Below are 17,962 nucleotides of genomic sequence, written 5' to 3'. Positions count from 1 at the left end.
AGAGTGATGCTGTCAGCGCATTAACACACAGTCACTGTTTCTAACAACTCCAGGTGTGAGTCTTGCTGTATTTGGTGAAAGGGGGGTGCAGGCTGACCTTGTGTTCTGACGGGCTCAGAGATGGGGCTTGGGTCACTCAGGCCGTAGGTGTTGACAGCACGGACGATGAACAGGTAGACGGTGTTGGGAAGAAGGCCGGTGATGGTGTGTGTCTCCATTTTAACCATGTCAGCTACAGTCTGCCATGTGCTCCCTGCTGATTGGCTGTAAAAGTACAGAAGATGAAAAAAAGTCAGATAAGCAGTGCGATATTTAGTGGCAGTATATTATTATAATCAAGAAAATGTACTCAAACTACCTAGTAGAGATGTGCACGACTAGTTGACTAGATGACTAACTGTTGCTTCTGTTGATGGTTGGTACCAGATGTACTAGTCATTTATTCTTAACATTTTAAATGATGCCCAATGTCGATAAATTGTTGCGTCCCAAATGTTACGCAGCCATCTGCGACCAGCTGCCATGGAGCTACAGCCCTGGTATTGTTGTAGAAAACCTCCATAACTCAGTTAATCTAGGTCTGATCTTTTTGTTAAGCCTATTATTGTTAGTTATTTTGAAAGCAGAGGAATAAGATCAAGTAGCGGAAATGAGCTTTCTCCGAAGGGTGGATAGGCTCTCTGTTAGCGATAAGATGAGGAGCTGAGTCATTTGGGGGGGATGGATGATTTATTGTTTTGTTATTGTTTTAGATTTGGACTTTTATTGAGGTAAAACTTGTTACAAACTGTAGAACAATGTGTATCATTCATAATGCATGGTTTTTCTGCTTCTTCATTGTCTGCTTGGTGTATAACATGCAATGTTCATAATGCACAAGATGCCACAAAGTTAAGCAGCAAAGTGTGATTAATGATTGAGGAATGTGATTTATGGTTCAATATTTTCCTTATTTAGACACTTTTTGACATTGTCCATTAAACTTTTGTCAAATCTAACTTGATATTTGTCTCTTAGTTTTGACTACACAGTTAATCTCATTTTTTTCCTCGTTAAGTTGACAAAATTAGTCACTAGGAACATCCCTAATAACTAGTAATTTAACCTCTTAAGCCCCAAGCCTACCTGATCTCCTGCCTTTTGCCCCTGTATCAGGGGGCGTTGGGGCTTAAGAGGTTAATTCAATTTTATTTAGACAGCTCCAAATCACAACAGTCGCCTCAAGGTGCTTTATATTGTAAGGTAGACCCTACAATAATACATACAGAGAAAAACCCAACAATCATATGACCTCCTATGAGCATCGAATGCCCCAGCAGCCTACACCTATTGCAGCATAACTAAGGGAGGATTCAGGGTCACCTGATCCAGCCCTAACTATATGCTTTAGCAAAAATGAAAGTTTGAAGCTTAATCTTAAAAGTAGAGATAGTTTCTGTCTCCCGAATCCAAACAGAAGAGGGGCCTGAAAACTGAAGGCCTCCTATAGTATAATTAGCTTGCATGTGCCTACTGCTCTTTGTCTCTCAGCATGACTACTCCAAAACTTCCAAACTGAACTGAATGAAAGCTCCACCTGAAAAGTGGAGCAGAGAAAATGAAGAATCTCACGACGCTGATGTGAAGATTCTTGTGAACTTGTGAAATACGTCAGTGACCTTGGCAGATGATACACTCTCTTATTGCCCGTCCAGTTATTCATGCAATAATTTTTTTGAAGAGGCTGCAACTAAAGATTATTCTGCAACCTAATTCATCTGCTGATTATTTTCTGCTTTGTTGACAAATATCCAGGGAATAAAGACCACCAGAGTCTAACCAAAAGATTAAGAAAACAAAAGTAAATCATTAATAAAACCAATCATCAATTAAAAAGGGATTTTTTTACCCACTTGTTCCACTTACTTGCTCACTTACAAAGAAATGATCAGTCTCTAACTTTTACAGTAGTTTTTTTTTTCATTAATTGAGAAAATATCAACTAAAATTCAGGAAAAACACATTATTCCCATATTTCTCCTACAATATGAACTGAACTACAACAACAGGTAAAATAAACAACTGCTGTAAACTGATGACTAATATTCGATTGAATTATTGTATTGCATAGCATTTTCCACCATCTTAGACAGTGGCTAACAGTAGCTTAACCTTCATATTATTTTCACTATATGAACAATTTCTATATCTTCTATAACATGCTTTTTAATGTTACCGTGAGTAATTCATATTACTCAGTCATATTGTAAATCTCCTCATAATATGTTTGAAAACACAACAGCAAATATGTAGGTCTTATCAACAAGAAGGCAGAGTGACAAGCAGCTTCAAGCTGCTTTGTAATACCGACTTGATGTGTAACCTCATAATTAACCAATGCATGGGAAGCTCTCTGGGCAAGAGCATGATCTATTTTTGGTTTCCTCTAATATTCAATTCAGTTTTATTTATATAGCGCCAACTCACAACAACAGTCGCCTCGAGGTGCTGATATTATTTATGAAACAATAGCTGAAGTTTTGCAGCTCACACAACTTTGTGCTTGAAAGATCTTCTCCCAGTGATACTATTTGTTGTCCTGATGAATAATGTAATTGGGCTTGCAAGAAGGCACAGCTGCTGACATAAAATGAGGGCATGTTGTTGGCCTTGTGGCACTGCCCCAGACAGATGCATTATTCCACCACCGCCAACCACAATCCCTCCTCCTGCTGCCTTTCTCTGTTCCTCTGTGAATTTACCATCACCTTGGCAGAGAGGCAGTCACAAAGGCCTCCTCCACCATGAACTACCTTTATGCTGAATTCTAACAATTAGACCAACGGGGAAGTGGCTCTAAAATACTGTGTGTGTGTGTGTGTGTGTGTGTGTGTGTGTGTGTGTGTGTGTGTGTGTGTGTGTGTGTGTGTGTGTGTGTGTGTGTATTCATATCTTTGTGGGGACCAAACATTGGAAGTTTACTATACTTGTGGGCACCAACAGCCCTTACAGAGACCAAAATCCCAGTCCTCACAAGTTTGAAGGCATTTTTGAGACTCAAAATGTGGTTTTAGTCTCAGGGTTACAGTTTGGTTATGGTTAGGTTTAGGAATTCATTTTTTATGGTTAGGGTTAGGGTAAGCAGCTAGGGAAAGCATTATGTCAATGAGATGTCCCCACAAGGATATGAATACACACACATGTGTGTGTGTCTGGATGTGTGTGTGGCGTGTGTTTGTGTGCGTGTGCGTAAGTGAGCACAACACCCTGAGTACTGGCTTCAAGGCAACTTTATGGTGGAAGAGAGTTCACACAGGTGTACAGAAGACAAAATCGATACAGCATCAGCAGGAAAATGGAAAGTGTGCCTTTGTGCATTAAATAAACCCTTTTACATACCACATATGGCATAAGCAGACATAGTAGTGCTCCTACAAACAAGCCTTATACCTCAGGCAAGGAAATGTTATTGTAAACATCCCTGTGGTCCCCTCCAGCTGCTTTAGAGAAAATCCGTTTGCTTTATTCTGAAATGTTCAGGCGTTGCCATGGGACACAGTGGACGTCTGGATCTGATTAAGCGCTGCCGGTGTCCCCAACTTTATCAAATTGGCAGGACATATTTCATTTGCCTATCTTCATCTAGAGGCTTCCTTCCAAACCACCCGCCCTGTTTAGCTAAATCTATTCTGGGTCGAATTAATCCAAGGCTGACCTCTGCTCAGGTGAAGATACCTGTAGGGTTCTGTGGAGGCCCACTCAGATTTAGATAAGCCACAAGAGAAAAGACAATATTATTTTAGGTTGTTAAGGTGTCAAGGTGTTTTTTAGCGACTTATCAGCAACATGTCATCAAATTAATAATATTATTATTGCCAGATTATTACTCAGTTTAAGTTGGAGTCACATTAAAGAAACTAGTATTTAGTATTTCTGGGTTCCAAAAGGAGCACGGCTTCTGCAGAAAAAAATCCTAAAACTGTTAAATAAAGAAGACAAATGTAACTGCACTTGTACTTATATAGGACTTTTCTACTGTAACTGAGCACTCAAAGCATTTTTTAATTTCAAACTTCATTCACACAAACACAATGATAAAAAACGTTCTTTTCTGAAATTCACACACTCACTGATTGCTGCATCGGGGCCTACTTGAGATTCAGTATCTTGCACAAGTATACTTCGCTATACAGAGCCAGGTATCAAACCACCAACCTTCTGATTGGTAGATAACCCACTCTACATCCAGACACACAACCACAGGTGAGAAGTGCAAAAAGTATAAGAGAAATGAAGAGCTCTGGATTAACATAGCAATGTCAACTTACCTGAAGGCCTCAATGATGTAGGAGGTGACAGCGGCTCCTCCCTCGTGGGCATTGGGTTGCCAGGTCAGAGAGACACTGTTCTTGGACACATCCGTGACTATGGGCTTATGTGGCGGGCCTGGCAGCTGGAAGGGTTCAGTGGCCTGAGCTACCAACACGTCTGCGCTCTCTGAATGGAAAGGGAAGCAAACAGGAAGAAGGAGGAGTAGCAGGAAAGGTGAAAGAGAATAGTGCACATTTAATTATAACAGCTGGCTCTAGTGCTACTGTTTCATTACGTCCTCTCTGTAGTCCCACTAATGTTGACTGAGCATTAGCATCCTCATCGCCGCAGGTGGAGCTCCTCACTTCTAACAGACTTTGTGATTTTGCTGTTACACCCGAGCCAACTGTTCTGACACTAATAGTCAAATAACAGACTTAGGTGTTATCAGAGTAGCTTGTTAAGTCGTTAAAGGCTTCATTTAATGTCATATAAACAAATCTTTTACTGCTTGAAATATTTTATGTGCTAATGCCTGCTCCACTGCAGAGAAAGTAAAAAAGGGCAGAGCCACACAAAGCACTTAAATAAATGGGGTGTTTTAAGACAGATGATATCTCACATTTGCACCCCAAATTTGGTCATCAGCATATTCTCACCTTTGCTTTACCTCTCTTGTCCTTTCTCTTCACCCCAGGATTCACATGCATACAATTACTGACATTTAGATTTGCAGTTGGCTCAGGAACAGCAGGGGCTAAGTGCTTTAATTAGACCCAGCTACTTGTTTCATTTAAGCAATTACACAGACATGAGGAACACTACCTACACTCTGGCTTTTTACAGTGAAGTCACACATCCTACACTCAGTCACAGCTGATGAATTTTAAGTTGCCCACATTTAATAAGGAGACATTTAACAAGTGACAATCAGCATTACTTTTTTTAAACAGCACTTCATATACATGGACATTTTCTTTCTCGTCACATGTAGCATCTCTGTGTTATATGTAGACACTTCATAGAGCTTCCATTTGCATGTATTTAAATCACACAGAGACAATTTACCTTTGACTGTGAGCACTCCACTCCAACTCGTCTCTCCGCTGGAGCTGCTAGCCAGGCAGGTGTAAACCCCAGAGTCTGTTTCCTGGCAACAGTAAAACGTGTATCATTAGTTTATTGTGCATGCGTGTGTGTGATACTGTGGTAATGCACCCATTACCAGTGATTGAGACTAAATGTCATATCTCTCCAAACAGATTGTTTGCAGAGAGAGTGCTGAGCAGTTGGAAGTTGGTGTGGATGCAAAGCTTTTGGAGCAGGGAGATTTTATTAATGCAAAGCCAACCAGGTAACTATACCTTCAATGCACTTTCACAGTACAGAAAAATGTGCTTATTACTGTCAACTTGTAGCATCATGCAGCTCCCATTTGTGGCTATATGTCTAAGAAAGATGAACCTTCTTTTAGCTTTGTGTATATTCATCCCTAAAGACCTTTTGAAAAGTAGAATATAGAAAATTGCTACCTTCATCAATCTGCCATACAGGTGGCTTTCTCTCATTCAGACCTGGGCCACTTAGTGCCACTCTTGTTTTTATTCAGGAACCAAGAGGAACATTGGAAACCTTTCGCCCCATGTTGCTGACTCATTGTGCTTGGACAAGCTGTTGTGGTGTGCCAACATAAAAGGAGATATGAAATATACTTAAATAAACTTATCTGAAGGCACTGTTTTCAAATTCCCGACTCTCAGCCTTTATATTACTATAAGGCTAAACTAGTTTAGTTCAACATTAGTTTATATTAGTGTTGCCACAGAACAATCTGTCATCAAAGACCTAAGAAATACTAAAATGTGATTCATCCACTATTAAGAACAACTATAAAAAGCATCTAAGTCTGTTTTCAGCTACAGTCTCATTCTGGCAGAGACAGCCTGGAGGCTAGCTTTACCCATGTGTTGTCTGTTACACTGGCTAATGATACCCAAGGCCAAGGCTGCCATTCTAGCAGACGTGCCACAGCACGTTTCCAAAGAAAGCCATACTAAACTACCCAGAGCAGATGAAGAGGGCAGCAAGTGAGACACAATAAAAGCGCAGAAAAATAAATGAAGTTTCAAAATAAAACACAGCATGCCCATTAAACATGCCACTTAATTATGTTTTAGAGCAGCACCAGCACGTCCTCAAAAGTCTGCAGATGCCTCGAGTCTTTAGAGGAAGCTTCTGCCCTTTGACCAACATTCATACTAATGATGTGTTGAAAATCCAACACGATTGTTACTGTAAGTGAGACAGCCGTTACAACTTTTCCAAAATTAAGAGTACTGAGTGAGTCATAACACCAACACATTCATATGTCATGAGATTCTTGGAAGAACGCTCATGTCTGAATGCTGTGATTCTTTTAATGACATCTACTTCTGACAGCAGCACAGAGTCACTGGTGTGCTGATTGATGGAACAACTCACAGATGAAGTTTAAAGGCACATGGGCCACATGGTAATTCAGATGGAGTTCATTAGTATTGTTTAGACCTATAGTGACATCCTACAAGATTTATCATCTACAGTTCAATACCTTAAAAAAAATCACATTTCTGTTAAGGCACTTGAAATAATATTTACAATGTGTTTATCTTGTTCTGCTTTTATTCGTCATAACAGTATATTAAAAATCTGTTTCTCCCAGGAATCACTTACACATGACAATCTCCATTCTGATTAGGCTACCTCAACATAACATCTGTTTTAATTAACTTCTACTTCAGGGATGTTGTCAAATGCAGTTATTTTATTTTCCTCCATAAATGATAGAATCTCAGTGGACCTATCTGAAGTCAAAGCTAAAGTCAAGCTGGTGGCTTTTATGTTTCTCATCTAAGGAGGAGAGTTAAAGCAAAGGATCAAAGGCCAGAATTTTAATGACCAGCTAGAGGTCTAGAAATGTCTGAGGCACCAGTCTTTCTACTCAACAGCTACTTAGCATTCTGGACAGGCTATGAGCAGATGTAATTAAGAAGTGTGTGATAAATGTGCCTGTGTTTACGAGTGTGTGTTTAGCTGAATACTATTAAGTTTTTGGAAAAGCAAGCCAAAAGCTAGGTGGGCTGTGAAATTGCTTACAAGAAGAAGCTGCTAGGGGGTCTTTCACTGTGACACTAAAGGTAGCAGCAGTTTGCAAGAGCAGTGCCTCTAAACATGCTTTTTAATTACTTAAACTTTATCCCTTCAGGTTGACCACTTATTCATTTCATTCATTCTGTTAAAAATCATCTCATATTCAGTGTTAGTGTTAAACAGTGCTAAAACATCAAGAAAGGGGTGGGAATATTTACTGTGTGTGAGCCATAACATACTGAGATGTGTACTTAAGTAAACGGAGCACCCACCACTTGGCTAATCAAATAGCATACATGCTGGTAAATAACACAAAGTCCTTCTAGATCAGAGGAATCTACATCACCAGGTGTCTTAAATTTCCCGTTAGCTCTGACACCAGGATAGGTCTGTAGCACACTACTGATGTGAATTGATTGGTGTAAGTAATAATATACTTTTGCAGCACTAGCAACTATTAAACCTATATATAAAAAAAAGCATAAAAGCATGTTTCTCCGACTCTGTTTTCATCATAAAACCTACGACACAGAGCAAACACACAGCTCCAAAAAAAAAAAAAAAAGTCTTATTGATGTTGTTGTAGTTGTTACTGGGCCAAATTCCAGCTGGCTATTAGGTCATGTTAGCGCTCCTATTGGTGAAGAAAGAGTGCTTATAATGTCAGGGCTTCTTGGGCTGCAACCTCAGAAGGCAACTACCCTCTGCTCCCTTGAACTCCTTGGCGATTGTTACTGTATTGATGGGAAAGAGGTAATACGTGCTTTTATGTGAGAAAATATGTCAAACAAACTATTTGCATTAACACACATTTAAAACTCCATGTGTCACAGCTCAGTTTGCAATAAATGATGAAGACAAAAGACTGTGGTTAATATAAGTTACGCCTACGAGGCCTCCTGGCTCTATACATAATTATTTCCAGCTCTGTGTGTGTGGTTGCAGTTAGTTTTTCAGCTGCTTGCTGTGAGATGTTTCAGTAGTTCATCAATTTACATGGCAATTGATAAATCCACTGCAAACACAATTAGCCTTCCCTTACTCACTTATTCTGCCACATCAGCTCATTTTACTTGCAATGAAAACCTTTCACATTATGCAGAAGATGTGGACAGCAGAACCTCTCACACCTAATGCCTCGCTGATCACTGTGCACACGCTCAGTCCCTCTCCCCTCCTGCTCAGGGTGACTCATCTCTCCTCTTTCTAGAGGCCCTGACCTTGAGTTGACCTGTAGGCCGGCTTGTGCGTCTGTCTGAGGGGAAAAAGGGGGCCCCCAGATGGTAGCATTTGATCGGTGGATAGGGACTCCGCACAGAGGGTGGGTGGGGTAAATAGCTGGGACACCTGACTATTAATCAAGGCTGGCAGCTTTGGGCAAGCGCGCAAAACACATTTCTAAAAAATGTATGAGGCAAGAGGAGAGCAGAAGGGAGGAGCGCCAATCCTAAAGAAGGCACATGTCAATGTTTATTTTTTATGCTTTAAATAGCACATATTTGATCTTTGAGATATTTTTTTATACAATCTGCAGAAATAATCTGGCAGTCCTACAGAGCAATGTGAACATCGGTGCCTTTTTCATTTACCCTCCACCTGCACCCCATCCCAAAAGCACCAGCATGAACATCCTGCACATCAGCAGCCAGAAGGGTGATAATGATGTCAGAGCCTATTTTTGGGTGTGTGCAGAAGGAAAATCTGATTATCAACTATAACGCGTGTATGCCGGGATTTAAAGTCAACATAGGAATTTGATTTCCTGCTTTAATCTGATTACTCCCAGAAATCTGTTTAGCTGTGTCCATGTAGTCCTTCTCACACTCCCCAGGCTTTGTTGGCCTTCACCTGTTTCGCTTCCTTATTTATCTAACATTAGTAGCCCCTATAACGTACCCCACGGCCTGCTATGATTTAGCAGCGCCATACACACACACATACACGTCCCGTCTGGCCTGGGAGTCTTGGCACCAAAGTGACGGACAACGATAGAGTGTGTCTGGCAGAGATCCCAGGATAATGGCATCTCCTCATTGCCAGGGTACAAGGAACAAACAGACCATCTGTCCTACTCCAGGGGCACAGCGGAAATTGACTTATTTATACTGAGTTAAATGTCTGATTTCATTGTTTGTCCATTTTAAAGGTTATGCTTATTTTGGTATTTAATATGTTTAGACTTTAGAGCTAATTCATAGAAGAGCTTTTTAAAATGAGCATTATGAATCTTTTAAACTACCCCAGGTTTAACAACTGTCAGTGTAGATGGCAACAAAAAAAAAATCAATCACTGAAAAAGCATTGTAAACATTTGCCTTTACCTATTTTAACATATATTATTAAGAAAAAGAAAATCTGTTTCTTAGCAACTTCTTTTCATTGCTTTGACACATTGTCCACAGCCAATCCTTGTATAATAAAAAATATCACCAACAACAAAGCAGTTTAGTCCCATTATCTAAAACATCTTGATGCATGCTCAATCATCCAGGTAAGTAAATCCCCAAAGTTTGATTCTCTTCATCTGGATGCAGCGTTTTCAGTGGGAGAAACGTTTTCTCACTCATCCAGGTGACTTCTATGGTCATGGGAATTTGCATATTAATGATAATAATATAATAATGATGAAGGAAATGACCTCCCAGCCCATTGTTCCTTCAGTGGGCTGGTTTCAGTCATTATGCAAATGTACTGTTTATAAGGTTGGGGAAACCTGCAGTCAGCTGAGACTGAAGAAGTCACTTGGATGAGTAACGAAACGTTTCTCCCACTGAAAACGCTGCGTCCAGATGAAGAGAATCAAACTTTGGGGATTATCTAAAAGACTTTATTTGAATTGAATCTCTTATAATCCTATGCCATGGGTCAAATGGATGTTTAACCACAGTGTGTGTCACTTGGTTAGCCTACATGAGAAGACTTATAGCTGAGTCCCCTGAGATATATAGTGGCAGGTGCTGCAGCACCCAGAGCTGATATGTCCCCTGTTCTGTTTTTCATCATCATCATCATCATCATCATCGTCGTCATCATCATCATCATCATCGTCATCAGTAACAGGTTCCTTTCAAAACGACTGCATTTCATTTATGGGACATTTGATGGAACTGGACTATGTTGATAAAATGTGTTGACATTTGTGGCAATGAATGAAATATCTTTATAGCTGATGGATTATCAATGTAGCAATGAAGCTATGATGTAACAAATAGCATTACTTCCTGTCACAATGGCATCTTTTAAACACATTATTAGGCAGCATGTAAATAGAACAGAATGAAAAGTTATTGGGTTTTTCTGAGACACTGAGAGGGAGTATGGCTCAAAGCATGTCAAAAACTCTTGTCGGTGGTTCCAGTGTGGGTGTGGGTGGGCACCTACTGAATCCCATCTCACAACGTATGTGATCTGAATGATCTGCTACTAAAATTTTAGTGTCCAATACAAAATGTGTTTTTTTTTAAATCCAAACTTCAATGTCAAAATAATTATTTTGTCTTTGTATTTGTTGCCGAAATGTCAAGATATCTACTTTCATAAGCAAAAATCCTGGATTACTTAACCATTACTGGGTTAAACATTTACCCAGACCTTTAGTTCGTTACCAAAGACCTATAAAACATATTATATATCAGATCTACATCCTGTTTAGTGACAGCTGGGTTAAATATTCACATGCTGTCATGCTAACATAATCAAAATGAAACAACTTTCTTTTCAATGCACTTTATCGACTCTACAGGTAAATTCTCTACAAATTAATATTATAAGATGACGAGCCTGTGTACTAAATGAAAGGACGTTAGTTCACAGCAGGAGAGCTGCTTGGATGACTGTATTTTGGGATTTTTTCTACCGTCATTACAGCTCAAACCACTTGCCTGTACAGCAACACAGACGATGGATTTCGACATGACTCTGGGTCTTGATTCCTTGTGTTAGTGATGGACTCCACAAAAAAATGTATGACATCACTGACAAGGCATCTTCTTAAGTTTATGGAACAACATTTCAAAATGAATAATTTTTATGTGTAATTCTGTGATCTTGTTCCTGCAGTCTTAGGCCATAAATACCATTGGTTTTGATGTTCCAGATCAAAATGAATTGAAGTCTGATGAGAACTTCAACATGCTGTCTGACAGCTTCAAATGAGTTCCAAAGGCTGAGCACTTCCAAGATGGTGCTCTCAGCTGTCAAGACATTTCCTTTTATTCCACCATGACACAAATGCATCTTAAAATGTACTTTAGGCCTCTGAGTCTCAGCTATTTCTGCTTCTATCCTCTCCCTCACCCCTGTTTCTCAGTTTCTAGCCCTCTCTTTTATTCATCCAGTCCTCACTTGTACTGATGCATTGAGGATTTAATTACAAGTCTCAGCGATCGTTAATCATTGAGAACCCACAATCAATTAATGCGCACGCCTCCTCGAGTCTCTTCGAGGCTGCGGTGACCTCAGGTGCTGCTTCGTACCCAGGAGGGAATTCTGGGCAGAATAGATTTCATTAGCATGGAGTAAGACGGCGCTAACGACCGCTAATGGCCTCACACGCTCATTGTCATGTTGATCACACCTCAATGTTCCCCACCTCTCCTCCGCTCATAAAAACTCATCGTCTGAGTCAACCGTAAAATTGTCCTCTGTTTAAATGCTTCATACTTTCCTGGAATTAAAGCTGTTGTTTTATCTCTTGGATTAGGTTTATCTTCTGTAAACTACATCACGTTTGATGTGCTAATACTGATACATGCAGACAGTGGATACATTTTAATGAGTGTGGTGGGATTACAGGGACTATAAAATACACACTGCTGAATGTCATCATAGAAAAGCCGCGAGTTTAAAAAGCAAACGGCTTCGTTAACATGGGATTGGAAAAAAATGAAACGCACTATATTTGCATTGTTATTAAACAGCAAATGAATGTAAGAGTATGAGTCTTATTCCAGTACCTGGAGGTTGGTGATCTGAAAAGTTCCATTTTCCATCAAGCTGATTCGACCATCATTTCCCAGGATCCTTTGGCCATCTTTTTCCCATTGTATGCTGGGCATGGGGTTGCCCATGATGTGACAGTGTAACTGAGCCATGGATCCAGGAGCTAATGTGTGATTGGCTGGTCCTTGGCGGATGATGGGAGGGACCCGGTCTGAAGGTGCTGTAGGAACATAGAACATTCACATAAGGATGGGATTTGAACCAAAGGTGATTACTTCACTGTACTGAAGCGTTTGCACCACTACACTTTATCTAGCATAAATGCAAATGATCAAAAGCCTAGAAAGTATTCGAAAGGACGCAAACATCTAAATCATTTTATATGTAATGACACCTAAGATTTTGCTCCCTGGGTAAAATGCTCAATTTAACAGAAGAAAAAGTATTTTTATAGGTCTGTAAAAATAATTCCAGAGGGATTTTTTAAAAGTTAAACACTTGATTTCAAATTGCGGACACAGTTGCTTGACTGACAGGTGAAAGCTTATAAAGCCGGCTAGAACTTAACCTCTTGACCATGTTTGTGGTATTGGTGCCTTCAATTTCACAATTTCCCCTGGTTTTTCTGTGTGATACTTAATATAACCAATAATTAGCGGGTATTTCATCAGGCCAATAGTCTATCAATCCAGTTTATTAATTTATTAACCTAGCTTCACTTCTTGCACCAAAAACCACAATATTATAGCAGTTGAAACTTCAGAAAACAAACTTCATAAACTGTCCCACTGCCTACCATCACGAAAGTAGCAGAAAGTTTATTGTCATTATTCAAAGGATCTTTGTGATCTATCACTGTCTGTCTCTGTGTTCTGCAGAAAGTAGAAATCTACAGATAGTCATGTCTAAGACAATGAGACGGACATATAAGTTTGTTTCAGTGTTCAATAAAACTACTATAATTACTGGTGTTGCAAGCTCTTTATACTTTTACGTGTAGAGGATCTGTGAAAGAACAATCTTTTGACGGAGCCTTTCAAAAAGTAAAAATTACTATTCTCAGATGTCCAAATAATTTTGATGCGTTGCCAGACTCGTCCAACAACACACCAAATCAACAAACAATAAATATTACAGAGATTTCAAACAGTATTATTATTATTTACTTGTCAAGAGGTTACTATGACGACATTATTAGTAAATGTTGAGTTTTGGGTCTAGAGTCTTTGTTAGATTTGTGGCAATTCGACAAGAAAAAGTTTCCAGAACCACACACAGTACTGCAGTTTAGTAGTAAACTAAGGTGAATCCACACTTTTCATTGGCTTCATCATCATCACCATTGACACAAGAGACTGGTATAGATCTTCTAAGCAGCAAGACAAACAAACACAACTATTGAAATTTCCAAAGATGCCATTACATTAAAAATAAAAATTAGATCTAATTTTGCTTTAGATAGCTTAAATTTTTTGCTTAAATTTTTTCCAAGTAATCTGATGTGACATTATATGGGGTTTTTCATCAGAAAGACTTTATTTATCCCCAAGAGGCAATTAAGGCACTGTGAGAATGGTGAAGCAGTTGTTTGCACTATCACCTGACAACATGAGAGTTCCTGGTTTTAGGCTGGCTGGCTCTATTCAGAGTCTGTGTGTTCCGATCCTGGGTCATTTGACCCAGCACTTTGAGTTTTATTCTATTTTGATGTTCATCAGCTTATCTAAGTTCATTTCTATTTTGCCCGATGTTGCCCTGCCATACTTTATTGCTTATTAGATTCTCCTTGTGTCTTCACCCCTGTGTTTAAGTCTCCCTCGCCCTTCATGTGTTTAAGTCTCCCTCGCCCTTCATGTGTTTCATGTCTGCGTGTCCTATGTTGTCAAGCTCGTAATGGCATGTCTGCATCTCATTATGCTTCCCGTTTTATTCTGAAGAGGGCTGGTGTTCCATGTTCATTGTGTTTGGTTTCACTTCCCCTGTAGTGTCATTATATTTATTCTAATCAGCTGTTTCCCCATGTGTTTCCACTTCCCCTGATCACCTCCTGTGTGCATTTAATCTGTGTGTTTTCATTCATTCCTTGTCTGTTGGTCTGTTGAGTTCATGTCATGTTTCCATGCCTCCATGTTTCCAGGTTTTCATCATGTTCAGGGTTTTATGTTCTTGGTCTCTTGTGTTTAGCATTTAGTTTCTCACAGTTTAGCTCTAATTAGTTTTGCCTTAGTGTTAATCTGTCTTTTTTTTTGTACCTTTTTCCCAGCCACAAATAAACGGATCGCCCTTTGTTAAATTATAGATTCGCTCTAAATGTCTGCATTTAGGTCCTCCTCCTCTCTCCACACAGTCTGCCAGTGCAAACTGTGACACCCTATGCCAACATGATTTCTCTGATCTGATAACCTGATAAGCTTTTTGAAAACAGATAAAGTTTGGAATAGTGAATATGCAGGACATTGTCACAGGCTAACACAGAATTATGATTCTCAATAATGGACAATGCATGTTGTCTCTTATTTGATATGAATTCTTTCAAAATAAATGTAACATCAAATATTGTCATTTAAAGGTGACCTTCGACCAGGAGAAAATGCCTCATCAACAGGGTTTGTCTTCGTTTATATTACAGTGCCAGCTGTAGGTGATATTTCTCTCTGAGGTCTACTTTGGTTTCTGAAAGCAGTTATAATGAAACCAAAGTCACAGAGAAAAACACACTAAAGTCAAGCGTGTGTAATCTTGGGGTTACAGATGTTCATACTGACCCATGAAACCACATTTTCTCTCATGTGGAATGTAAAGTATCACTATAAGAGAACATTTACTGCCAAAGGCTCTCAGGTTACCTTTCTCTGCTGCTGCTCCACTTCAACATGCAAATCAATGGCACAGATTTGTCTCAGGCAGGAATGTGTGGCTAGAGTGACCTCCTGTCAGTCATGGACCGCTGCATCGCACCGAGTAGTGGCTGAATGAATTTTTATATTGGATTTTAAATGTCTTTAGGTAACCATGCAACGTAAGATATTTTCAATAACTTTAAACCAGTTAAAGTATAGATATTATTTAAAGAATATTTAATTGCATAATTTATCTGTTGAATATTTCATGAGTTGGTTTGTTAAAGACAAAATACTGACAAGCATGTACTTTATATCTCCATCTCATCCAGCAATGAAAGCTAAAGTCATTAGATTAGGTTAGATTAGATTATTAGACTCAAATCTCCCTCATCTACGAGGCCACTTTTGGGAATGTGGATGTGTGGCTATGCATGCAGGCAAATTGATTCTCACACCCTTTTGACTCTTTGAAATGAAGACGTGTGCTGAACAGCTTCACTGATTCATTGTCTCAAAATGAGAGATAACAGAAGGTTTTATTGTCAAAGGTGTGGTGAAGGGGAAGAAGCTTACAGGAAGAGGAGATAAAAATGAGCTCACATTTTTATAAATAGTTTGAGTTAAATTTTCCATTGATTTGAGGGTTTGTTTTGGACTGTGTTATTTTTAAGTCCTCCTTGCCTGTGTGGTTTGTAATGATTATCATCATAATTATATCAGGCTGAGCGTTTCCGTCTTTCACTTCCAGTTGAGTATTTATGGAATTTATTATTAACGTTTAGGTTCTTGTATCTCTTTAGAATTTTTGTTTATCATATTTGGATCTTAGTATTTGGAGCCTTTAGTTGTTGTTAAATTTTAGTTTGACAAGTTGACAGCTGTGCTTGCAGAATTTAATTTTCATTTCCGTTTGTGTTGTTTCCCCACTACTATTGTTATCCAGACTACACTCATGTTATGTTTTCCCCAGCTGCGTCCATTCCCCCTGACTGGCCTCAGTGTGCGTATAAATAGTCCTGTCTCATTTTGCATAATCTCTCTCATGCTTTCTCAGTTATTCTTGGGGCGTCTGGACTTGTTTGGTTTCCTTTGTGAATTTTGTCCTTGGCATCTGACCTTAACAAAAATATATATATATAAATATTCAGTCAGCCTTGGGAGTTTGCATGTGGGTCTGTCACCTGCAAATTATCACACTGCCTCATTACATCTGTGTTGAAGCCATAGACGGTGATCTCAGAGAAAGTCATAGTCATATATGGGTGTGCTCCACAGCTGCACGGCTGTAGGCTCAAGCTCAAATGTAAACAGAATGGCACATGTGTTGCCAACTAGCAACTGAGTTATGATCAGTTTAGATAAGCCAAGTAAATTCCTGCACATTTATAAATAGAAGTGGAACAAGTTGAACACAAACCCACAACATGATACCCCAAAATAGAACCTTACTATTTACCACTGGCCCACAGTCACGTTGTATACCCTCATTTGTATTCTGAGCCGTCGAAAGCTCTGATATCATCAGCTAACTGAAGCTAAACTGGAAATGTGAACACACCCAACACAGGAGTTAGTCTAGATGGAGCTGAACAAAATCCCTGTTTACTGCCACACTGGAAAGGATGCAGCGAGGAGAGCATATGTTGCAGCAAGGTTATTTGCATAGAACTATCATCATATGTCCCTTTTGATTACATCAGATAGGGCTCCTGCTGTTTGTTTATTTGGGAAAAAAGGATGTTTAATTTAAGATGGATGACAACTTTTTCGTACTTCTACTGGTGCACATGTGGGGCATGGTCGTGAAGAATGATTAATCAAATCAGAATCTGAAAACAATGTAACAAGACAACGTCAAATATGACACATTGTTAACTTCAGCACTTTTTTTCCTCAGAGTTCTTAAAGTATTGGGTTAAACTGGATGCACAAGTGTCAGTGATATGTGCACAGTTACCATATGTCAATTTCTGCTGCTCTTTTGTTCAGTCGTGTCCTCTCACAGCTTTCTTGGAAAGCATATAGGTTTTCTAATTATATTACTTTGTAGGACAGTGATTGTTATGATGTCAAGATGTCATTTTAACTAAACTTAGATCTTGAGTCTATGTATAAATACCCGAAGCCAAGAAAAACACTGATTTTGAACAGAAAATGGAGACTGAATCAATATGAAAGGATTGAGATAGTCTAGTTTTTCTCCATATATAATTTAGCTGTCGTTTTAATGTTAGCACCATTAAGTTTAATTTGTTTATACTGTGAGCTATGATCTCATATTTCTATACTCACCACTTTCTACCTCGAGCAGGGCTTTGGTCAGGATGCTTCCAGCCACGCTGATGGCCTGGCAGATGTAATAGCCAGAGTCTTCAACTTGGACATCATTGATGGTCAGCTCACCAGTCAGTGACACTGTGAATCGTCCTGACTGTGATGGCTCCTGGACAGGGAACAGCAAGATCTGGAGAAGAAAATGACCACAGGAGTCGTTTCATTATTTTATGTGGGCTGAAACAGGGCCAACATTAAAATGGCAAGTTGTGAAACTATCAAGCAACCATTCAACAATTTTATGCGAAGTGTCTTAAAAACACAATTTAAATAGGATCTTTTCCAAGTTGCCTGTTTTGCATGGACACAAAACTGCTTCATCTCATGCATTATGTGCCATTTTTATGATTCATATGTCAGTGTTAACTGGCTTAACATATGAAGAGTTCTCTGAAAATACTCGAGTACAAGGACTGGACTGAAAA

At 39.3% G+C, this 17,962-nt stretch overlaps 1 protein-coding gene across 1 annotated transcript in view; it reads right to left on the bottom strand.

Annotated features, from left to right (window-relative positions):
- robo3 (roundabout, axon guidance receptor, homolog 3 (Drosophila)) overlaps positions 1 to 17,962 on the bottom strand; it is a 166,322-nt gene that overhangs the window by 11,138 nt on the left and 137,222 nt on the right. Inside the window, exons 8-12 of the mRNA XM_085363356.1 lie at positions 17,496 to 17,667; positions 12,375 to 12,580; positions 5,359 to 5,440; positions 4,308 to 4,476; positions 98 to 264 (exon numbers count right to left, since the gene is read on the bottom strand). Of these exons, the coding sequence (XP_085219482.1) occupies positions 98 to 264; positions 4,308 to 4,476; positions 5,359 to 5,440; positions 12,375 to 12,580; positions 17,496 to 17,667 (796 nt within the window). The remainder of the gene's footprint in view (positions 1 to 97; positions 265 to 4,307; positions 4,477 to 5,358; positions 5,441 to 12,374; positions 12,581 to 17,495; positions 17,668 to 17,962) is intronic.

The sequence above is a fragment of the Diplotaxodon limnothrissa genome, linkage group LG10 (genome assembly GCF_057381915.1).
Source record: "Diplotaxodon limnothrissa isolate DT_005_m linkage group LG10, D_limnothrissa_male_GT1.1, whole genome shotgun sequence".
Classification (NCBI taxonomy): domain Eukaryota; kingdom Metazoa; phylum Chordata; class Actinopteri; order Cichliformes; family Cichlidae; genus Diplotaxodon; species Diplotaxodon limnothrissa.
This window is presented reverse-complemented; position numbering and strand designations above follow the sequence as displayed.